At 34.9% G+C, this 22,567-nt stretch overlaps 1 protein-coding gene across 3 annotated transcripts in view; it reads right to left on the reverse strand.

The window, feature by feature from the left end:
- Window positions 1-1,100: 1,100 nt before the first annotated feature.
- Window positions 1,101-22,567, reverse strand: part of SMC2 (structural maintenance of chromosomes 2) — a 47,268-nt gene continuing 25,801 nt past the window's right edge. For all 3 annotated transcript variants that reach the window (XM_050762291.1, XM_050762289.1, XM_050762290.1), the window contains exons 16-25: window positions 21,033-21,168; window positions 18,006-18,130; window positions 16,241-16,434; window positions 14,611-14,754; window positions 13,945-14,139; window positions 11,563-11,763; window positions 9,299-9,415; window positions 7,037-7,197; window positions 3,525-3,672; window positions 1,101-2,831 (exon numbers count right to left, since the gene is read on the reverse strand). In XM_050762291.1, the coding sequence (XP_050618248.1) occupies window positions 2,655-2,831; window positions 3,525-3,672; window positions 7,037-7,197; window positions 9,299-9,415; window positions 11,563-11,763; window positions 13,945-14,139; window positions 14,611-14,754; window positions 16,241-16,434; window positions 18,006-18,130; window positions 21,033-21,168 (1,598 nt within the window). In that variant the 3' untranslated portion in view covers window positions 1,101-2,654. The remainder of the gene's footprint in view (window positions 2,832-3,524; window positions 3,673-7,036; window positions 7,198-9,298; window positions 9,416-11,562; window positions 11,764-13,944; window positions 14,140-14,610; window positions 14,755-16,240; window positions 16,435-18,005; window positions 18,131-21,032; window positions 21,169-22,567) is intronic.

Below are 22,567 nucleotides of genomic sequence, written 5' to 3' on the forward strand. Positions count from 1 at the left end.
TATCCCTTCTGAGATTTCTCCTTCACTTTCTGGAAGCTGTGGTTAGCCCAGATCCCATCTCTTAGTTCTCCAGACCAGAAAGACCCCAGGCTTTCCACTGCAGCCTTAGCTGTCCTACAGCTGCATCGTGACTATAGCTGGTACTTAGGTCAAAAACATTAACCTTAGCTTGTGCCTATCTCTTCCTCCATATCTTATCTCCCATCCAAAATCTTTCTAGTTTTTCTTCAGTTTCCTGAACTCTCAGGTAGTTGTTTCTAGTATTTTGCCCAGGATCTATATTTATTATCTGAGGGAATGTTGGCCTTTAGATTACGCCACCATACTGGAAGAGAAAATTTCATGTCTTTGCTTTGCATTTGCCATGAGCTTACATGAAATGCCAAAACTGCCACCATCACAATGAATCTTCTCTTCACATGGTTGAGGTTCTTCTTTAAGATAACATTCACATTGTACATACTGCTCATACAGGTACTTTTCTTAAATTTATTCTGTACAATAAATACAAATGTTCAAGCTGTCAGTGACATAGTATATCTTAGGTTCTGGAGACTGACAAGATTTGTACATGGGCCCTGAAACTCCTAATTGTATTATCACCCTGAGCAAGTTTCCTAACTTTTCTGCTCAACTCAATTCCTCAGTTACACCATGCTGACAACAGTATTTACCTCACCAGGTTCCTTTGAGGATTAAATATGACAATATATACAGTGTGAAAAATGTAAAGAAAGAGCTTGGTAAATATCAGTTAACTCATATTACTGCAGATGTGTGAAACAAATGTCCCTAATCCCCTTAATGACTTCCCTCTAATGAAAAAAAATTACAAAAATTTAATACATGTTTGAGGATTGTCAAAGATCAAGATTATACAAGACAAAAATCAGGAAAGCATACAAGCAGAAAATTTTTAGCAGAGAAAAGGAAATGAGTACATAAGCCAAGATAGTCAACCTCCCAAATTATTTTTTAAACACTGGCTAAAACAGCAATGAAGTTCAACCTCCCAAATTATTTTTTAAACACTGGCTAAAACAGCAATGAAGTACCACTTAATAACTATTAAATCAGAAATATTAACAGCAAGTACTGACTAATTTATATACTATGGTATACTTTAATGTTGACTGTGTGAATTGGTAACTGTTTTGGCACAGTTTGTGATACATCTGAAAGGAAAACAAAAAAACTATTTGACATTAGACTTTTTGTAACTCAACATTTACAGCATTATTTCCTCTCCCCTCCACAGTGGACAGAACTAATTCCAGATTCAATCCTTTCCAATGTGTCCCATAATATCAATTACTGCATGTTTTCCGACATCTCATATGTATGTAGAATGAAGGGTGAGAAATGTCAAGCCCAGGGCCAGGAAGTTCAGCCATATATCAGGGAAAATATGATAATAATACTAAGGAAATAAGACTAAAAAAATCAAGAAGAGATGTGGGGCCAAAATAACACATGGAAGATCAGATTACATCACGTCAGAGCTTTTATGATTCAGTTTGGAGTCACTGTTCTACTGACGATGTACCTAAAGATACTAAAAACTGTAGATAGTATTCTCATGGTGTTTGCTAGTGTCATCTTTCAAGTTCTAAAGGAATTTCATCCCTTTGAACTGGAAAGCAGAAGACACAAATAATTATCCAACTTTTGAGTTATTTTGGTGGAACAGATGGATCGATTTATATTTATATATATATCAGATATAAATATATTTTATATATCAGATATATATATCAGATGTAAATATATTTTATATATATCTCAAATAGATATATCAAATATATGTATCAGACTCAGGGAAAAATAAATTTGGTTTAGTCTACAGGCTCCTACATTCTTGTTTACCAATAGGCTGTTGATGACTGGATTATGAAAAGGCTGGCAAAAATCTTGGAAAATATTAACAGACTTCAGATAAACTTGCAGCAGATAGTACCACGCAACACACCTCCTCCTAAACTTTTATTTAAAAATACTTATAAAGCTTAAAAAAACAAAAACATTAAAGTCATAGAGACCAATTATTAAGCATATAGGAACATGATATTCATGTATCATTAAAATAAGAAATCTTTCAAGATCTGTTTTCTATCTCAGTCTAAATCAGGGGTGTGGAGTTGTGTCGTTAAAAAACTAGCCTCAAACGGCTCTGTGCATGCATAATAGCTTTATATGTGTTCCCATTGTTGGTCCAGTTACCTGACTGATAATTCTTCCTTACCTGAATGACTTTATTAGAATAGAAAACACATTAATATTGCCTTAGGAATTAAATCAATTAAACACTGATGATCAGCTACATTTATCATGTAATTTAATCTGCTTTTTTGTATATTAGCTTTTACATATGGAATTGGGTATCTCAGGATTCCTAATATATAAAAGACCTGCATAAGAAAAAAACATTTGATGATATGCATAAAATCACAATCACAATAATTGGACCATAATTAGACTGGTTAAGAGATGAGGAATATATGCTCATTTGTAAGTGATAAGTGATTATATAAAGAGAAAACATGGGTTAAGTAACATAGTAACATTAATTTTTTATATCAACAAATTACTTATCCCAAGTCCTTAAAAGTTTATATTTAAAAAAACAGGTCAAGATGAAGAAATAAACTTGTAGTTTAAACTTCCACATGTGCTCCTTTGGGTGGTTTTGCCTTGGATTTTGCTTCCTTTGAAATCTTTCCATTTTGACATTGAGTAAATCTGGCTACTGTAGAAACACCATCCACAAACTTGGTTTTGAAAAGAACGTTTGCATTGTTGAACATACCTTCTTTTAGTGACACCACGATGAACTTAAGGAAAAAAGAAAAAAGTATAAAAAAACTTTTTGTGAATTGAAGTTTACTCCTTTATACTGGGGATAAGAATTGTTTGTAGATAATTTTGATTTTATATCTTTAGTTATATGAGGCACCTAAGTAAATACTAGCTGTCCAAATTGTTTTAGAAGTCGCTTAACTATGAGTGGAGTCCCCAGAGTTGTACAATGCATAATTTATGCAAGCATATTTGGCAGCCCCAGGTCCTACAGCAACACTGTAATAAAAACAAACTGTTCTTAGCTTCAGGGGCTTTGTTCGACTTTTTAGCCATGAGAAATTAAATTCCCCCATCAAGTGTCACATGATTTTCTGATACCTGAGTAATATCCCTGAGACAGTTTTGATTGTACATCTTGTACATCTTTATGGCAGCTAACTAGAGAAAACAATTGTATTAACCCTAAGTTAATTCTGTATTATGACTACATTGGAATCTCCCTCATGCTACAACCAACATTTTTAATGCCTAGGTCTTTCTTTAAAAGGAGAGTGAACCTTTTTTCCTTCTATACCTATTTAAACATAAGTTTATTTAAATAAATATACAATACTTTAGTATTTATCAACCCTAAATATCTTACTAACATTGGCTACTACTAAAGAATGGTTTTGGAAAAATAGTCTAATTAAACTATTACTGAGACTTTTTTTTCTGGTTCTTACCTGAGAATGTGTGAAATGAGTACGTAGCATCTGTCCAATGTTTTGGGTATGAGAAAGATCCAAAGCTGCATCTACCTCATCAAGGATATAAATTGGAGCAGGTTTGAAGAGGAGCATCGACAGTATTAATGACAAGGCCACTAAAGACCTAAGAAAAGGTCAGTAGAAGAAAAACCATAACAATTTGATTTTACCACTTATCAAAACACTGAAGCAAATATGTGATCCTATTATTGTGAATAGAGCAGATTTATCTGAAAGGCAGTCATATAAAAAAAGAATCTTGAGTTTCAAACTTTAACACTTTTGTTGTATTAAAATATTTCTTTTTATTTTAGCTTTCCATTTTTCCTCTTTTCAGAAGCATGCTATTTTCAGACAATTTTAATATTGCCATATTACGTTTGGCACCTACTCTTAAGATCATGTTAGTTTTAAAAGTTTTTTTTTTTCCTTCCCCAGTTGGCTCGTAAGAGTAAGGGCTATGGTCATTATTTAAGACAATAGCTATTGTCTTGGTAACAGTAACTGGGTGAGATGTCATTTTTCAAACTTTCATAATGTACACACTTACATAAGTATGCATATACACACACAAACAGACACACAATCTCTATATATTTTTGGTACCATTTGTGAATAAGTTGTATGGATGATGGCCCATTACTCTAAGTACATCACTGTCAAAAGTTCAAACAATTTTATGTAAAATTCATAGTTACACCTAATTTCAGGTTCCACAGCACTATTTTCAGTTCTCTTCTCGCTTACTGCAGCTCATTCTAATCCAGTATGAAGAATCATATAATTATTATATTTTTTCCTTAAAAATAATTCATAAAGTCTTATTTTAATATAAAATATTTATAATTACTTAACATTAGACTAAACATTAGAGTAGCATTTGTAATATACTTATTCTGTAACTTCAAGTACATGTTGGCATACAGTACTAGGATAGCCAACTTAATGCTTGCTGCATTCTTTTTTGAGAGTCTTGCTCTGTTATCCAGGATGAAGTGCAGTGGCACGATCTCGGTTCACTGCAAACTCTGCCTCCCAGGTTCAAGCAATTCTACTAGTGTCCCTAGTAGCTGAGATTACAGGTGCATGCCACCACACCCAGATAATTTTTGTAGTTTTAGTAGAGACAGGATTTCACCATGCTGGCCAGGCTGGTCTCGAACTCCTGACCTCAAGTGATCCACCCGCCTTGGCCTCCCAAAGTGCTGGGATTATAGGCATGAGCCACCGTGCCCGGCCCAAGGCCTGCTGCATTCTAATAAGGCTATTTATTAGGAAATACATAAGTAAGTAGGGAAAAATGTGTGCACAAGTGGAGAAAAATTGCTAGCAAAAAAAAAAAAAAAGAATAAAACAGTATCATCAAAATGAAATCACAGTGAGACTGTTAATCACCTCTATAAAAGGGAGCTAAAGTCATTCAGCCAACCTAAAATTATGTTTGTCTTTCTCTGTGATGAGTGCCTCAAGTATTGAGTTTTAAACTTAATCTTTAACCCTTCAGCATAGCAGAATTTTTTTTTAACTGCCACGCTGGATAGTGGTATATCTAAAAATAACTTTATAGCATTTTAATTACAGAAATAATTTATAGGTCCCAGTAAGAAGAGAAGCACACATTTTCTATTTTCCTCAAAACATTTTCTAGGGCTTTGGCAAATATAGCTAAAGATACTGGGAACTAAACTGTGGAATTCAATTTTTATGAACAGGCAGAGCAGGTGCTGTATTTTTGATTCTTATTTACAAATTTTATAAAAAATATAAATAAAATATATTTCTACTCATAAAAATGATACAAGGGGTCATAAGGAACATTAACAGGTGTCTATATTTTCTATGTACATAAAAAAAGGGTTACATGATGGTATTACAGGACACAGAAGAACAATTCAAGGCCTATGGATTATATAACGTCGGAGAAAAAAAAATTACTAAATTAATCACTAATTTCAATTATGTGAATATTCATTCACAACTTTCTTTTAGGAGGTTTTAATTAATTGGCTATCTGCAGGTAAGACGTGAGGACATATGACCTTTTAGATTTCTATCACTATGCTGACTTTCTGAATCACTGTGTAAGGTTGGAAGAAACTTTCCTGAACTCCAAATCCATGTTATTTTCCAACACTCTTCCTTCCTTTATGTAGATCCAAGGTTCCATCTGGTATCATTTTCCTTTTGCCTGAGAACTTCCTTTAACCTGTAGTATGGTTCAGATGTTTCTGTCTGAAAAGTATTCATATTGCCTTCAATTTGAAGAATATTTCTGTTAGATAAACAATTCTAGTTGACATGTTTTACTTTGAGCACTTCGTGGATGTTCCAGACTTCTGGCTTACATATGTAGCATTTAAAAAAAAATCTAAAGACACTTTTATTTTTGTTCACTAGCATATAATATGTCTCTTTTCCTCTAGCTGATTTTAGGATTTTTCTCCTAATCACTGGTTTTCAGCAGTTTTATATATCTCTTGCTTTGTTATTTTATATGTGTTTCTGTTTATCCTGCCTGAGCTTGACAGAACTCAAATCTGTGGGTTTACAGAATTCATCAAATCTGGAAAATATAGGGCCATAATTTCTTCAAGTATTTTTCCATCCTCCCTATTCCCTCTCCTTTTGGATCTCCAATTACTTGCACATTAGACAGCTTCCCTTAGGACATTGAAGCCGGTTTTTTTCCCCCTCCAGTTTTTTCTTTCTCAGTGTAGCCTGAATAGATTCTGTTCTATTGCTATGTCTTCAAATTTACTCATCTTTCTTTTACAGTATCTTATCTGCTGTTAACCTCATGCAGAAAACTTTTTTTAATCTCTTGAAGATCCACTTAATTCTTTTTAGTAGCTATTTCTCTCATTATGTTCATAAAATGATTAATGTAACTCTAACTTGTTTCCTATTTTCATCAACTGTCATTTCAGAGTCTGTGGTTATGTTGTTTAGTATCTCAATTTTTTTTAACCTTCTTTAAAGAACACTGGCCTTTGTTCTGATAAACAAGTAACAGTTTGATCCCTTCAAGAAATCTGTTCAGTTTCTTAGGATATGTCTCCATTAGGCTTCACTTCAGGGACAGTAGAGACCTAATACCAAGGTGTAGCACTCTAGGGCTTTACAAAATTCTGTGTTTTTTAACTTAGTGAGACTACTGACCTCTGTTTGGGCACCTGAAGTCCAAAAACTGCCACTAGAGAGAAAGCCAGGGTGAACACAGGGCTCAGCATTTCTGTTTCATCTTGTCCTGGACTATTCATTTTTTAATATTTGAAAATACATTTTTTAAAAATATATTTTGTCAACTTTGCCGCCTATTTTAATCAAATGTTTTAACCAAAATGTTTAGTCTTATATATTAGGCTCCTTAAACTCTACATGCAAAGGTAGTTAAGCAAATTAAAACACAAATACAATTGTTAAGGTAATGAGATGATGAATTAAAGTAAGAGGAATGAAAATTAAAATACAGCAAAGTGATTCCTCACCTCTGACCACCACTGAGTTCAGTTAGGTTTTCTTTCCAAGTATTTCCTAAGGCAACCTTGAACTCCAGACCATCCAAAACAGTTTGACCCTCTGGTGGTGCAAGCATAGCGTTAGCACCAGGCAAAAGAGTAGAAAAAATAGAGCCAAAGTCCGTGTTCACCTGGATTTAAAAAATAAAAGAGTTAAAACATCAGGATGCTTTCCGAGAAGAATCAATTGTTGATATATGTATATGCAACACAGCAGGTCTACTTTGTCTATTACTGTAACTCGGAGACTGACAAACTATGGTCCATGTGAAAAATCTGGAGATGCTCATTCATTTACAAAGTGTCTATCAATCATTGCTAGTGATACAACAAAATCAGGTAGTTGCAACAGAGACTGGATGGGCTCCCAAGCAAAAAATATTTATTATCTGGCCTTTTACAAAAATGAATTACTGAATCCTGCTCTAATTTCCAGGGGAACTAGAAGGCACACCTCTAACTCTACTCTCCAAAGTTTTGACACTTTTGTAGAACACATTGCAGGAATCCTCAGGATATACACATTTGTATCACATGAGGAAAAAAAAAACACAAAATAGAAGCAAACACAAAAACAAAACTCTTTTTGGAATAAAATGTTCTCTTATAAAACTTTTCTTTTTCCTGTTGACTGATACAATAAGATGGGTCTAAAGCCCTAAGCAGATCAGTGTGAGGCCCAGGAGAAAAAGGGGCATGAAATCAAAGGACCAGATCTGTTAAAGGGTTCTTTTCTATATGTCTCATCTCCTAGCCGAAGAGGATAAGCTGTTGAGGGCCAGAAAATAGGGTTAGATCCCAAGAAAAAAGAAGGCTGTTTGGTCTGCTCCTGTCTTGCCACAGAAGGAGACAGAGATGTAGGGCCAAAATCCTAGTTTGTAATAGGGTAATTTTTGTTCATACGCACTTGATTGATGATTTGGGAATCTGGCCATCTGTCTTTAAAGACATGACTAATATTCTTAGTTCAGGAGTCAAACTTGAAAGTCTAACACACACACACATACACAAGGACTTGACAGCCAAGTTCTCTAGAGAAATCTCCAAATTCAAATGCAGATATACAATATTAAAATGTAAATATACTTTTTAATGAACATAGTAACAAGAAAATCTCATAGACACAAGCAGTGCTCCTAAATATAGATTTACTAAGTAACACACATTTTAAGAACAAGTACACAGCTGCTGAATAATAGTCTACAGAATGGAAGCAGGTTCTAAACCAAGTGGGGGAGAGGCAGCTCAGGATCAAGAGAGAGGAATGCTACTACACCTGAACATAACCAGGGCTGAAGCCAGAAGGAAGAATATAATGCTGATAACAGTACCTATTTCATTAGGTTATTGTGAAGATTAGATAAGAAAATTAATTTGAGAATAGTGACTGGCATATAGTAAGTGACTGAATAAATGCTACTGGCTTTGGAAGAACCTTGGAAATTAGGGAAGAGCAGGATATGTTTAGACAATAGATTCTGATTTGTACTAAGTCCAGGAACCCTGGTGGGAAAAAAGAAAACAAAAACTTCTCAGATCCAGTGTTAAGTCGACATGCTGTACAACAATAATAGGGTCAGTCTTTTGCTTCCCTTTTTAAGAGAAAAATTGTACAGGGAATAGAGCACTGAAAATAAGTCTTAGAAAAGAAAAAAACAAGGTGACTAAAAGGGATAACTGTGGTGCATTACTGAAGATAGAATTCCTACAGAATTACAAAGAGAAAATAGTGTCCCATTAAAACCCAGAAGGCACAGGTTTGCTAAACTACCAAACAGCACAGTAACTCTATGTTTGGAATCTTTGAAGTAAGAGTCTTCTGTGACAGTAAAAATGGAAAAACTTCCACATGAGAGGCTAAGGGATTATCCTACAGCAGACAGATACATGAAGTCAGGGAAGTAGAAGTAACAGTAAAGAAGCCTGACATCTGCCAAAGCTGTCATAAAACAAAATGGAATTGGGATTTTGTTGAGTAAGTGTCCTATAAAAGAGGCTTGTTTACTGTCCAATTCTTAAGGAGGACAAGAATGCCAGGATCTGGTAATAGTCAAGTCTGAAAAGAAAAAATGCATTTAAAAGTCTGAGGTTTTAATTGAAGTGTGAATATGTGCCTCAATCAAACACAGATCAGCCATTTCAAATTTCTCAGAGTATAAATCCACTGATAATATTTTTTTCATCCTCGCCACCTCATATAAAACAAAACATAATATTCTGGGGTTAAAATACCTTTTGCCATGCAATATTTAGGGCTTGGTTTTTCTTCTGGTCTAGGTCTTCTATAGTTGTAAGAATTTTGGATTTGTCATTTTCTACAATTCTCTTCTTCTTCATCAAGTCATTATACTGTGAGATAAAAAACATGGTTAACTGGGAAAATATAAAATCTCTTCTATATTCTGGAATTCAGTCAGAAATAAACAGGTTTCATTATTTTGATATATAACGCATACATTCCTATTTACCAAAAAGATACAATGCACTAAGAATTATATATACTCTTATAAGTATATACTATACTATACATATACTATATGATGTGTGTGTGTATATATACTCTTAACAAAATTAGGAATAAAATCATCCATATGTATATAACAAAATTAAATTGCTAGAAGAATTTATAAGACAAGTCCTTAAAATATTTTGACTCCACTAATATTCCCTTATCTCCTTAGCAGTCAAGGCAAAAAAAAAAAGTGTTATATATAAACTTAAATAAAAGTAGCCCTGAAAGCTCTCCTCCTAAGGTCAGCCTTAGCAGAGACATGAATAAAATTTTGATCCTTCACGATGATGTATAGGTCCCACATAAATTGGACCTTATTATTTAATTTTTTAAAATTTTACTGTAAGTTCTGGGATACATGTGCAAAATGTACAGGTTTGTTACATAGGTATACATGTGCCATGGTGGTTTGCTGCACCCATCAACCAGATTTTAAGCCTGTATGCATCAGGATAAAGGGAATTGGACCTTATTTATCCCTTGACTTTATGGCATTAAACTCCTCCCCAGGTTCTGGCCATATGGTCTTTTACAGCTCCTTTGAACATAATAAACTCACTATTGTCTTATGGCCCCTGCACTGTTCTCCCTTCCTGGAATATTCTTTTTTCTGACGTAACGGTTGCCTGAAATTTCAGCTTAAATATCATCACTTTAAGAGTAGCATTCCTTTGAGCAAGGCTGTAGAGGGATAATCATACCATCAACAGCAGTGGGACTTCCTAAAACTCTTCCTAACTCATTTCTCCTCAAAGCCCTGCATTTCACATTCACCTTTAACAACTCTAGCCAGTCCTTATGTCTTCCCAGCTGTCCCTCTTTACAGTCACGCTCCCCAAACCTCCTATGTTATCTTATTTTTTCATGAAAATCCATATAATTGCTTATGTAGATGGATACAAAACACAAGGAGAAAAAAAAGGCCATCTGCTGATCAACAATACAGGCTTCTCCTCTGGTAACAGGATGGGAGTTGATAAATTCTTTTGAAAAAAATATTAGACTCAGGTCTCCTCTAACAGAAGTAAACGAGTACAAGTGAACAAGTTTCATCATGTTATGCCGATCAAATTCAGACCAAAGTTTTCCTTCTATAAATATGCCACATATATGCAAAGCTTTAATGTAGAAAAGAAAACCAGCAGGAGCATTTTGTAGAGAGATCACAACACCTGCATGATTCATCTGTTTGGTATCTAACATAATCTAGACTCTCGGTGTATATTCATGCCAATAACAGTTAAAAAAAAAGTTACGGTAAAATTTCTTAAGTAATTGTGCTATTATCAGTGTTGCAGATTTCTCATGAATTTTACTCTATGATTTGCAAATTCAAACAGAATTTTGCAGAATTAAGGAAGGTATGGGGCATTAATATAAAATTTAAGATAGCCATTTCTTATGGCTATCTTAAGAGTAGGGAATGCTTCCCCCACTGGGTTTTTCTAGTGATAGGTCCTCCCAAGTTCATCACTAAATGACAGTAAACTCCCTTCCCAGACTCAAAGTTTTGTCAGGTTAGGGGAGATGGGTAACATTATTGAGTAATTAAGAGCATTAAAACTGAGAAAAGGTTGCAGGATTTACAGATTAGTGAAACAGTATTTATGTATGTAATGGCTTTAGTCATTACTTATATAATAGTTTCAGTATACAGTAGAGTCAAGAGAACGACAGCGCAGCATACCCTATTCAAGGCTTTTCAATGCAACTGAAAGAAATGACAGAAATGTGAGGAATTATGTTTGACAAAGAACAAAAGCCAGTGGAAAAGTCATTCCAGGTGTAACAGAATGTAAAAACCACTAATGACGCACAAGAGTAATAAGAAAAAAACGACGAAAAGATAAAAAGGAAAGCAGAAAGAAAAGCATCAAAGACATCTGCAAAAGGTTAACTCTAATAACTCCATCAGGGGTCATACAGAGCTATCAATGCTGGTCATGTTCTAATGTGGCCAGATATTCATAGGAAATTGACTTACCCGCTCTTCAGCTTCTGTCAATACATTCATAGCTCTCATATTGACATTTCTTCCTAGTTTCTCCTTCATTTCTTGCAACTTCTGAAGTCTCTGACCAGCTTCTTTAGGGTTGTTAGTTTTGAAATCATAGGCACTATTGGGTTGGCCAAAGAGGTGTCTCTCTGCATTAATCCAGTCATAATCTTTCAACATTTTGGATACCTAGCCACATATAAAAATAGATGGAGATCTACAAATGTTTACAAACCAATATGTATAAGCCAGTTTCTTAAATATTTAATACTTTTTAATCAAATACTGAAGAAAAAACCTTCAATGACTGATTTTTTTGTTTGTTTGTTTGAGATGGAGTTTCGCTCTTGTTGCCCAGACTGGAATGCAATGGGCAATCTCAGCTCACCACAACTTCGCAACCTCTGCCTCCCAAGTTCAAGTGATTCTCCTGCCTCAGCCTTCTGAGTGGCTGAGATTACAGGTATGCGCCACCATGCCCAGCTAATTTTGTATTTTTAGTAGAGATGGGGTTTCTCCATTTTGGTCAGGCTGGTCTTGAACTCCCGACCTCAGGTGATCCACCCACCTCGGCCTCCCAAAGTGCTGGGATTACAGGCGTGAGCCACCATGCCTGGGTGACTCGTTTTTAAAAATGAGTTTCATTACTGACAAGAATAAAGATGAATATTGTTATGTGGAGTGCAGACTACAAAAACAAGACAGTGCATAGCAAAAGATCTTCCTATTACTTTGGCATTAGAAGAGCCAACTCAGAGAAATTTTTACAAACTGTACGCAAAGCACCTCCATTAGAATGAAATGGAAGTCAGATAGAACTCCTTTAGAATTTACCAAATTCTATCTATTGCTTCAAAAAACAACTTGTAGTAAAATTCCTTTAATACTTAAGTCATAGATTTGGTAAAATCATGGAAGCCTAATGCTGACTGAGACCTAATGATTTTTCTCTCAGAACTATATTCTAAGAAACTGCCCTAAACATTGACTCTATCCCTGCTCCCACCCCTCTGAAAAAGGCACAATATAATACTTCATGTAATACAACTGATTATACAGTTCAAATTACAGTGCTTAAAGAAGATTTTCTTCTACTAGATTGATTCATTCTCACTGGCAGAATCCAATCCTTGTTAATTTGTTGACTTGTATTAATTCCATGGATATGGTCTCAAATGTAGGCCCCGTAGTAGAATTATCATTTCAAGTCTATCTTCCTCTTGACCTGTAAACTCTTTGAAAGCATTCTATATCATTCATTCTGTATATGTGTTGCTCATCCTTATATTGTCAGTGCCTGGCACAGGATCTGATACTAGTAGGTATGTATAAATCTTTGATAAACTATGTTTTTCAAAGAAGCATTGACTTCTTAGCAGACCCACTTGCAAGTCCCTCCTTTTACTCTTTCAATTGTAAATAAAATCTCCTAGCAATCACCAGTACTAGCATTTTCAGTTACCAAAATACTATTAGCAGTAACATTGCCATTGGTAATATTTCAGTCAGTTCACTATCACTAAGCTAATGGGAAATCAATAGTAATAAAGTGGGAGATTATAATGTAGCCATAAAAAATGTTTTTTAAATCAAGTTCCACAGTTCTTTCAGAAGAGGGGAAGATTGTTTTGTATGTTCTTGATCTTTCTGAAGTTAAAGTTCATGTATTTTTAGGATGCTTAAAAAAAAAATATCCTGGACATTAAAAAGGTGCCAAATTGTTACACACTCATAAGAAAACATGCTGGATGAATTATTAACACCATGTGAATGCAGCTTCTCAACCAAGCAATGAATTTCTGCAAAAGCATGTGTTTTAAACCACTGAAGTTAAAGGTGCTGTGACACATGAAAGAAGGAAACTGTGGGGTAACCTCAAAAACATAGCTGCTTGGCAAAACATCAGATTTTTATAAAGTGGCAAATACAGCAGTGACACTCATAAAGACATGTGGAAGCCAATTCAGTCCTTTTTTTTAGGTTAGCTCTATATATAGTTCTGTGAGTTCTTTAAATTCAATTTGAAATAAGGTACAGAATACACATCATTATTACTAGCACAGCAGTAATTAGTTCTATCAACATTTGGAGGTAAAAAGTTATTTCCATGGGAGACCACTAAACATTTGGTAACTACATCTTGTAGATGGGAACAAATATCTAAAATTAAATCTAAAAATAAAACATTTGTGCAATTTGTTGAAAATTAGCATTGTTGAAAAGCAGTTAATAGCTGCAAGCTCAAATTTATGTCAGGCTGTAATTTTGCCATTTATATTTACAGATTTCTCCATCAAGCAGTTTTCTAAAATTTTTCAAGAGCACAGTAATAAAAATTTGATTAAGTATAAAAAATGAACACAAACATACCTTTGCAGCACCATCTTCAGCCTCCCGTTTATGTTTGCTGATGTTGTGGTCTAATTCCTTAATTTTAAGCTGAGAATCATTGTTTTGCTCCTTGTGTTTTGCCACTTCTGCATATTTAGCTTTAATTACAGTGTCTTGGGCTGTTATTACCTCTTTTTGCTTGGTCACTTCTTCTTGAGCTTTATTTACTGACTCCTAAAACAAAAAATAAAAGAAAATATGTGGTGAGGTAACATGTAAATAATTTTAATTTACTAAACAATTATCTGACAGATCCCTGGGCAAGATGTCAATGTGATTACAGGCAGAGAGAAGATCACCTAACCCTCTGTTTTATATCACCATTAAAAGGACTAATGAATTTATACACAGAAGAAAACTTGGATTACCCCTGGAAAAAGGGTTGGGGTACAATGCTCATGCTGCAAATGAAAGCGTTTCTGCTGGATGTAATGTAGATGGAATCAACTGGGTGAGGAAGAAGAGAGACTGCTAGAAGCTGACTGAACTATGAGATCCCCAAACTGGCAATTCTGGATGAGTAAAAGCTATCTGTGCCTCATTCTGAGTGAAAAGACTGAGAACACCAAAGTCAAACATCTTAAGCTAATGTTTCATAAAAAGATTATCATTTTCAGCTTCTCCAATTTGATAAATAAATCCTACCTTATTTTTAGCCACCTCAGCTGCCATTACTTCAATCTGACTTTCATAGGATTTGATAGCTTCATTTACAGCTTCAAGCTGTTGTTTGTAAGATGTATGCTCTCTCTTGAGCTCTTCCAGTTCCAGAGTGATAGCTTCAACTTCCTGCAAAAAACACAGTATTCGGGTATTCACATAGGTGATTACTCAAAAACAAGTATGTACAGGAAAATTAAATAAACAATAATCTCATGCAAGTAAGACCCACAGCTACCAAAAGTACAGGTTAAGCTGCTTCCCCAGAAAAAGGAAGTTTATTTTCCCATATTAAAAAAAAAGTGTAATTTGTATAGGCTGAAAGAACTCTGCATAAATTATATCCTTTATCATTTATTCCTACAGGGAAAACAATATTCTACATAACAGATGAATTAGTGGAAGTAAAGTTTAAAAACAAAACTGTTCAATGTGTAAAAAGTTTCTCAATATTATTCTTTCCCACTGTAGCTACACTTCATTTCATTAGAAGAGCAGTCCCCAACCTTTTTGGCACCAAGGACCAGATTTGTGGAAGATGATTTTTCCATGTGGTAGGGGCAGGGAGAGAGCATGGTTTCGGGATAAAACCACCCCATCTCAGATCATCAGGCATTAGATTCTCATAAGGAATATGAAACCTAGATCCCTTGAATGCACAGTTCACAAACGGGTCTGCAATCCTATGAAAATGTAATACCACTGCTGATCTGACAGGAGGTGGAGCTCAGGCAGTAATCCTCATTTGCCTGCCATACACCTCCTGTGTTACTGGTCTGTGGTCTGGGGGTTGGGGACCCCTGCATTAGAAAATACTTTGCACAGCTATTTAATAAGAGTCTTAGAGTGGGCTAAAAAAAAATGTGAGGGAAATATATTTAGGTGAAATCACATAAAAGTGATTAAAAACTTAGGTTCAAATTCTAGCTTTGATATTAGCTAAAAGATATAATAAACTATTATCAGTTTACAACTGAATGACACCTTGTAAATATAACATGCTTTGTCTTCCATCATGTTCTCACAGTGCACATTCATTTAGGTGCTTACCAAATAAAAATGTCAACTTGCTGAATCTCTGATAAGACATCCACAGTATCAAATAATCCACTCCTGAAGAAAGGCCATCCGCTCTTGAAGGAAGCATTTGCCAATGGTCAACTTCGGCCTTTCCTTAAAATTAGCATCCCCTACTCACAACTATGAAATACTAGACTGCACTGTTTTCAGAGAAAAATACAGATTAAATATCCCTTATCCAAAATGTGTAGGACCAGAAGTGTTTCAGACTTCAGATTTTTTTTTTTTTTTAGATTTTGGAATATTTGCATTATACTGACTGAGTATCCCAAATCAAATCTGCTCCAATGAACATTTCCTTTGAGCCTCAGATCAACACTCAAAAAGTTTCTAACTCTGCTGTATTTCGGATTTGAGATGCTCATCCTGTATATTCCTTTGACTTGTGAGAAGCATAATTTGCTTCCAAAGAACACTGCTCCCTTTTAGATTCTGAGATCAATTCTGATGACTAAGGTCAACCAATGATGCTCTACCACCTTCAGCTCTATGTTGACTTTAAAAGGTTGGTTCAGTTTCAAAAAGAAGTTATTACCTGTTGTTTTTCTTTCATCTTCTTGCTAGATGCATCTGACTTTGTTTTGGCACAATCCAGTTTTTTCTGAGCATCCTTCAGTTCTCGCTCTCTCTCAGCTTCTGCATTTTTCATTTTATTTTCCAATACTTCATATTTTTCTTCGGCTTTTCTTTGGATTTCTTCAGTGTTTTTCAAAATCTCCTCACTTTCCTCTGCATCACAAAGTAGGCAAATGTTGCTAAATTAACAGTTACAGGTAAAGGTTTACAAATTCAACTTTTAATGGAAGAAATGGTTTGGAAAATTACCGGCTAAAATTTAAGAAAATTAACTATCCCAATGATATTCTAGAAATGGTATAATGAAACACAGATCCTACCTAAAAGTCATATTTGAATTATCTAAAAATCTGTAATGAAATCATTTCTTCTGCTATGAAATTGAACTTCACCTACAACTATTCTTTTACAAAGGTATTGAAGCAATCTATTTAAAAAAAAAAAAAAACACAGATCATATTTTTTATGCAACTGTATGCTTCCTAAAACCAGAACACTATAACTATGGTATTTTTCCTGTAGTTGCTAGAAAGTGTGTAATTTCATAAACAAGCTTACTTTATGTTCTTTGCCTATTTTATACATATTCAGGGAACTTCTCATTAAAGTTGACAAACAAATTGACAGTAGGATACAGCAAAGGAAAAATATCCCCAAATTTGTGAAAGAAAAAAATAAGGCCAGGTGTGGTAGTTCAGGCCTGTGTAATCCCAGCACTTTGGGAGGCCAAGGAGGGCGATCATGAGGTCAAGAGATCAAGACCATCCTGACCAACATGGTGAAACCTTCTCTCTACTAAAAATACAAAAATTAACTGGGTGTGGTGCTGCACGCCTGTAGTCCCTGCAACTCAGGAGGCTGAGGAAGGTGCTTGAACCCGGGAGGCGGAGGTTGCAGTGACCTGAGATTGCGCCACTGCACTCCAGTCTGGGGACACAGAGAGACTCCATCTCAAAAAAAAAAAAAATAATAAATGAATAAATAAGAGAGCAATACTGAATGAACACGTGTTGCTGTAACAACCGAAGCATACTGTTAGTGTTGGGACCCAGGTGCAAATAACCTTGGAAGTCGTTACCGCACAATTTCTTATGCTACTTTTCATTGTGGAAAATACTATTAAAATATTAGTGGAGATAAAAACTTTTGTATAACAAAAATATTATGAACACAAAATTAAAAGACCAGTACATAGCCAAAAAGGACAGTAAAAGGATATTTGCAATGCACATAACCTATAAGAAATTAGGACTCTTAAGAATGAGAACAGTGGGGAAAAAACCATGAGCAACCCATGGGCAAAAGAAATAAATAGAAAATTTACAGAAGTATAAACCCAAAGGTACAATGAACATACAAAAAAGATCCCAAATTCCAACAGAAATTAGGGAAATGCAAAATAAATGCCAATGCATGCTATCTTTTCACAACCAACAGATTTGTAAAATTTTAAAAGTCTGGAGAAAAAAAAGAACTTGGAGAAATGAAAACTTTCATATGCCACTGGTGGAAATGAACATTGGTAGAAATGAACAGACCTTTGACAATATATAATAAAGATGAAAATAACCATACCCTAAGACCTAGAAATCCCATACTTGGATTTTCCCTAAATAAACTTTATCATATGTATCTTAAACATAGCACAGGTAGAGAAGATACCTAAGGTAAGGTAACAGATATGAATAAAACCAGAGATTAAGCATGGGCTGTTTTCATCTTACCAATGGTTTTTTTAAGGGCATCTAATTCTTCCTGTTGCTTGTGATATGAGCTTTGCTGGAGCTTGGTTTGTAATAAATCTGCCTCTTCAGTTTTCATCTCCCACTGCTGTTTTAGTTGGCGATACCTTACAAAAACAGAAACACGTAAGAAATGACTGTAATTTCTCTGGTATTTGAGAAATACATTCAAACTTCAGATTCTTACCTAAAATAAACTCATATACATTATAAACCATATAAGATGCTACTGGTTACAGGAATAATTTTGATGACTTTCAAGTTTCTGAGGTACCAATTAATTCAAATTTAGATATGGTCATTGAAGGTAAATAACTCTAAATGACTAAAATCCACAATAACTATTTACACTAGAAATATTTAACAGCTAGGTTTCCTTAAAAATAATCCCTCTTGCTAACTAAAAAGAAAAAAAAAAACAAACAACTACTCACCACAAAAAATGATTAATTATAACAATTACATAAAATTTCAAAAATTTAATTATTAACCTCATTTTCAAATGTTAATAATAATGTTCCCTACTTTTAGTGTAAGAAAAATAGTTTTGAACTTAGTTGTTTTAAAACGCACCTTCTTGAAAACTTTGTAATTCAATCCCAATTCTGGCTGCTTACTCATTTCTTTCAAAGGTATTTAGCTAATTCAGCTGCAGTGAAATTTCAAGTTAATATAAATTCACAAAGTACCTTGTCACTAGAAATTCATGAGGTTTGAGGAAAAAAAAAAAAAAACTTATAAAATATAAATACTACCTTGAGTATTCCTGCCTGAAGCTATACTTGACAGTACTTAATAATTTTAACTTCAAGTTAATTTAAAAACGTGGAGTATAGAAATATTTGTTTAAAAGATGTTACTTTCCTGATATGGTGTGAAACAATGGCTTTAGCTGATCCTTCCACCATTCTCATTTTTTTCAAAATCTATTTTCCTTCCTTGACCTCAGTGACACAATTAGGAAAGAATTCAATTCTGCAGAACAAATGATCCAATACTACTGAACAAAATTAACAGTTCTAAGCCAAATGTAACTAACTACAAACTCATCACCTTGTTAGTGCTTCCACATATCACAGAAAAGTTTTGTTTTACTCTTCTCACAGAAAATAATTCATTTACTCTCTGGTTAATTTATATTCATGAAGGTAAAATGCAGGCCTTTACATGTATGTGATGTTTGAAAGTAAACAGGATAGAACACTTGAGGCCAGGAGTTCGAGACCAACCTGACCAACATGGTGAAACTCCATCTCTACTAAAAATACAAAAATTAGCCGGTGTGGTGGCACGCGCCTGTAATTGCAGCTACTTGGGAGGCTGAGGCAGAGGTTGCAGTGAGTCGAGATCGGGCCATTGCACTCCAGCCTGGGTGACAGAGTGAGACTCCATCTCAAAAAAAAAAAAGAAAAAGAAAACAGAAAAACTTTGATTCAATTTGTATCTCTGAATGGTCATCCTGACTATGAAAATCTTGTCCATATTTAGCATCCTCAAAAGTCTTGGTGCCATTCTAAGCTTTCATAACTACAGAATTTGAATGCTAAAAACGTACCCAAAAATAATTTCAACATTTATTTAGATTTTTTAAATTGTATTCAGTATTGCGAATTCTGAATAAAATCTTTTTAAATCAGTCCCTATTTGTCATCTTCAGAAATACTGGAAAAAATTACAATTAAACTTTAAAAAAAAATTTTTTTTTTGAGACAGGGTCTCACTCTGTCCCCAAGGATAGAGTGCAGTGGCACAATCTCAGCTCACAGCAACCTTGAACTGCAGGGCTCCAGCAATCCACCTACCTCAGCCTCCTGAGTAGCTGAGACCACAGGCACATGCCACCATGCCTGGCTAACTTTTTTGTATTTTTAATAGAGACAGGGTTTCTCCATGTTGCTCAAGCTGGTCTTGAACTCCTGAGCTCAAGCGATCCACCTGCTTCAGCCTCCCAAAGTGCTGGGATTACAGGTGTGCACCACTAGGCCTGGCCAAACTTTCAAACGATGCACTTTGTTAAGTTTGTAGCTCTTTTAACTCATGAAGCTTTCAATTCAAGTGGGGACTTATTCTCCCAGATAACCACAGAGCCAGTTCACTCACTCTTGTTCACTCACTCACTCATGTGTTTACTCAACAATCATGTCCTCAGTGAGGCTTTTCTTGGTCACCCAATATAAAATTTTAACATGTCTTTGCCCTAGACAGTTCCTATCTCCTTTCCTGATTTACTTTTTTCTTCTTAGAACTAGTAACATGTTTTACCAATTTATCTTTCTTTATTGTCTGCTTCTCCAACAAGAAAAACTAGATGAAGGCAGGGATACTTATCTGATCCCCAGCCGCTAGAAGAATATGTGGCACACAGGGAGCACTCAGTAAATGTTTACTGAGTGACACAAAAAGGTTACATTAGCATGATCCCAATATTGAAAAAATTAAAATACACATATAACTCTATTATACTAAATAGAAACGATGTTGGAAAGTATTTATGTATCTTATCCGTACCTATACAGAAGAAATACTGTAAGGAAACACAGTACTGATATTCGACATGAACTTGTTTACCTGCTCATAGGCAACCCAGCAGATCCTTGATATAGGAAGGACAGTCACAATGCTATTAAACTTACTGTGGGCACCTGATCAATGCTATACTCTATCATTTTAACGCCAAATCAGGAAATCAAGTAACCTCTGGTATCAGACACCAGAGTATCTAAGGGTTTCCCCACCAACCCTAGCCAAGTGCTAGTGTATTTCTCAGCAGCAAGAATGGAATATTTGAATGATTGTTTTGCTTAAATAGATTTTGCTAATTTCTTAACAAAGATATCTCTCTTATGAGAAAAAAATGGATAAATGGTTATCAACTCACAATTTAAATATTTTAAATAAACCAAAAATATGAGAAAAGTCAGAAGCTGTATTTCTGCAAATAAAAGTAAATTTTCTATCATTTTCTACTATGCAAATCTTTAATTTAGAAAATGTATATACAGTTCTTACTTTTCAGCAGTGTTTTTAAGACCTGCTAATTCCTCCTCTAGAGCCCGCAGCTCATTCTCTTTGATTCTCAGTTCATCCTGAACATCTTTGAGTTCTTGAAACTTGGTTAAAATAGAAGCCGCCTGGGATCGAGCACCTGATAGAGGCAAATTCAAACAGATCTTCCACATTGAGTTACCAGGTATACACTACACAATAAAAAGTCTTCTAAGACAATTGCACTCAAATCGATATTCAATAGTAAATATTTTAGTGAGCTTATGAAGCCATGGAATTCATTCCATCACCTGAACCTTAGAACACAGAGAACTCATAACAGATCCAAGAGGTTGTAGTAGGTATTATTTATTCAAAATAACCACTGCCTTGTCTACTGGGCCCATCTTCCGGCCTCTGACATTGGACTTGCCTACGTGATTTGCTCTGGCCAATGAAATGGAGAAATGTGTCCCTTCTGAAAGTAAGCTTTAGGAGGCAGTACCTAATTTACCATTTGCTTTCCGTTTGCCATGAGTCTCTGTTCAAGACAGAGACTGCTTCTCCTTCACAATGAGTCCCAGAATGAGAACAGCACTGAGCAGAAAGGCAACTGATCTGCAGCAGATACAGCATTCACATGAAATAAACTGGTTGTAAGCTAAGACTGGGGGGCTGACCTAAGTTCTGACACAGCGCAGCAAGTAGAATAAACCGATTTCACATTATAGAACTATAATTATCTGGCAGTGACAGGCTGAGGTATTATGTTGACAAAGAAACTCTGCAGATTTGATGGAAGAATGCTAAGGTCAATTAAAAATGCTGTTTAAACACTTGGTAATTAAGATATGGGGTTATTTCCTATCCTGTAAGTAAAAACTTCAAAAGCATCGGAATCAATAAAATCTAAAAAGTTTCTTCCCTTGTAGACATGTAAAAACACATAGTCTCTTTTTATCTTCCATTTGCAGATACTACTCATTTGACTGTGTACTGGAGAACCTAATACCTGGTCATGGAAATCATTGAACTGGCTATTGTTTTCGTGGCTTAGAAAGACATTAAGTCACTTGATACCTCAAATGGCTTTATGCCGTTTACTGGGTTAAAAACACAAACCCTGAAATCAGACTGCTGGGATTCAAATTCTGAGCTCTGCCACCCTGTAGTGAGTTATTTAACCACTCTGTATCTTCATTTCTGCAAGTGTATATTAGAGATGATACTACCATGCCTACCTCATCATTGTTATTAAGAATTAATTCTTATTTAAAGCCCATAGAATATGGTTTTATAGAATGATAGACATGTTCTATATCTGCATTGTCTAATTATCCATTAATCATTTGTGGTTATGGGCTCTTGAAATGTGACTAATGCAACCAAGGAAATTACTTTTATTTAACTTCATTAAATGTAAAGAGTCACATATGGCTAGTGGCTACTGTATTGGACAGCATAGTTGCAGAACATTGGTATATAGTAAACATATTCAGTGTTTGTTATTCTATTGTCTTGACAAAGATCTGCAAACTCAGTGTGGCAAATACTAGACC

This window comes from Macaca thibetana, chromosome 15, assembly GCF_024542745.1.
Source record: "Macaca thibetana thibetana isolate TM-01 chromosome 15, ASM2454274v1, whole genome shotgun sequence".
Classification (NCBI taxonomy): domain Eukaryota; kingdom Metazoa; phylum Chordata; class Mammalia; order Primates; family Cercopithecidae; genus Macaca; species Macaca thibetana.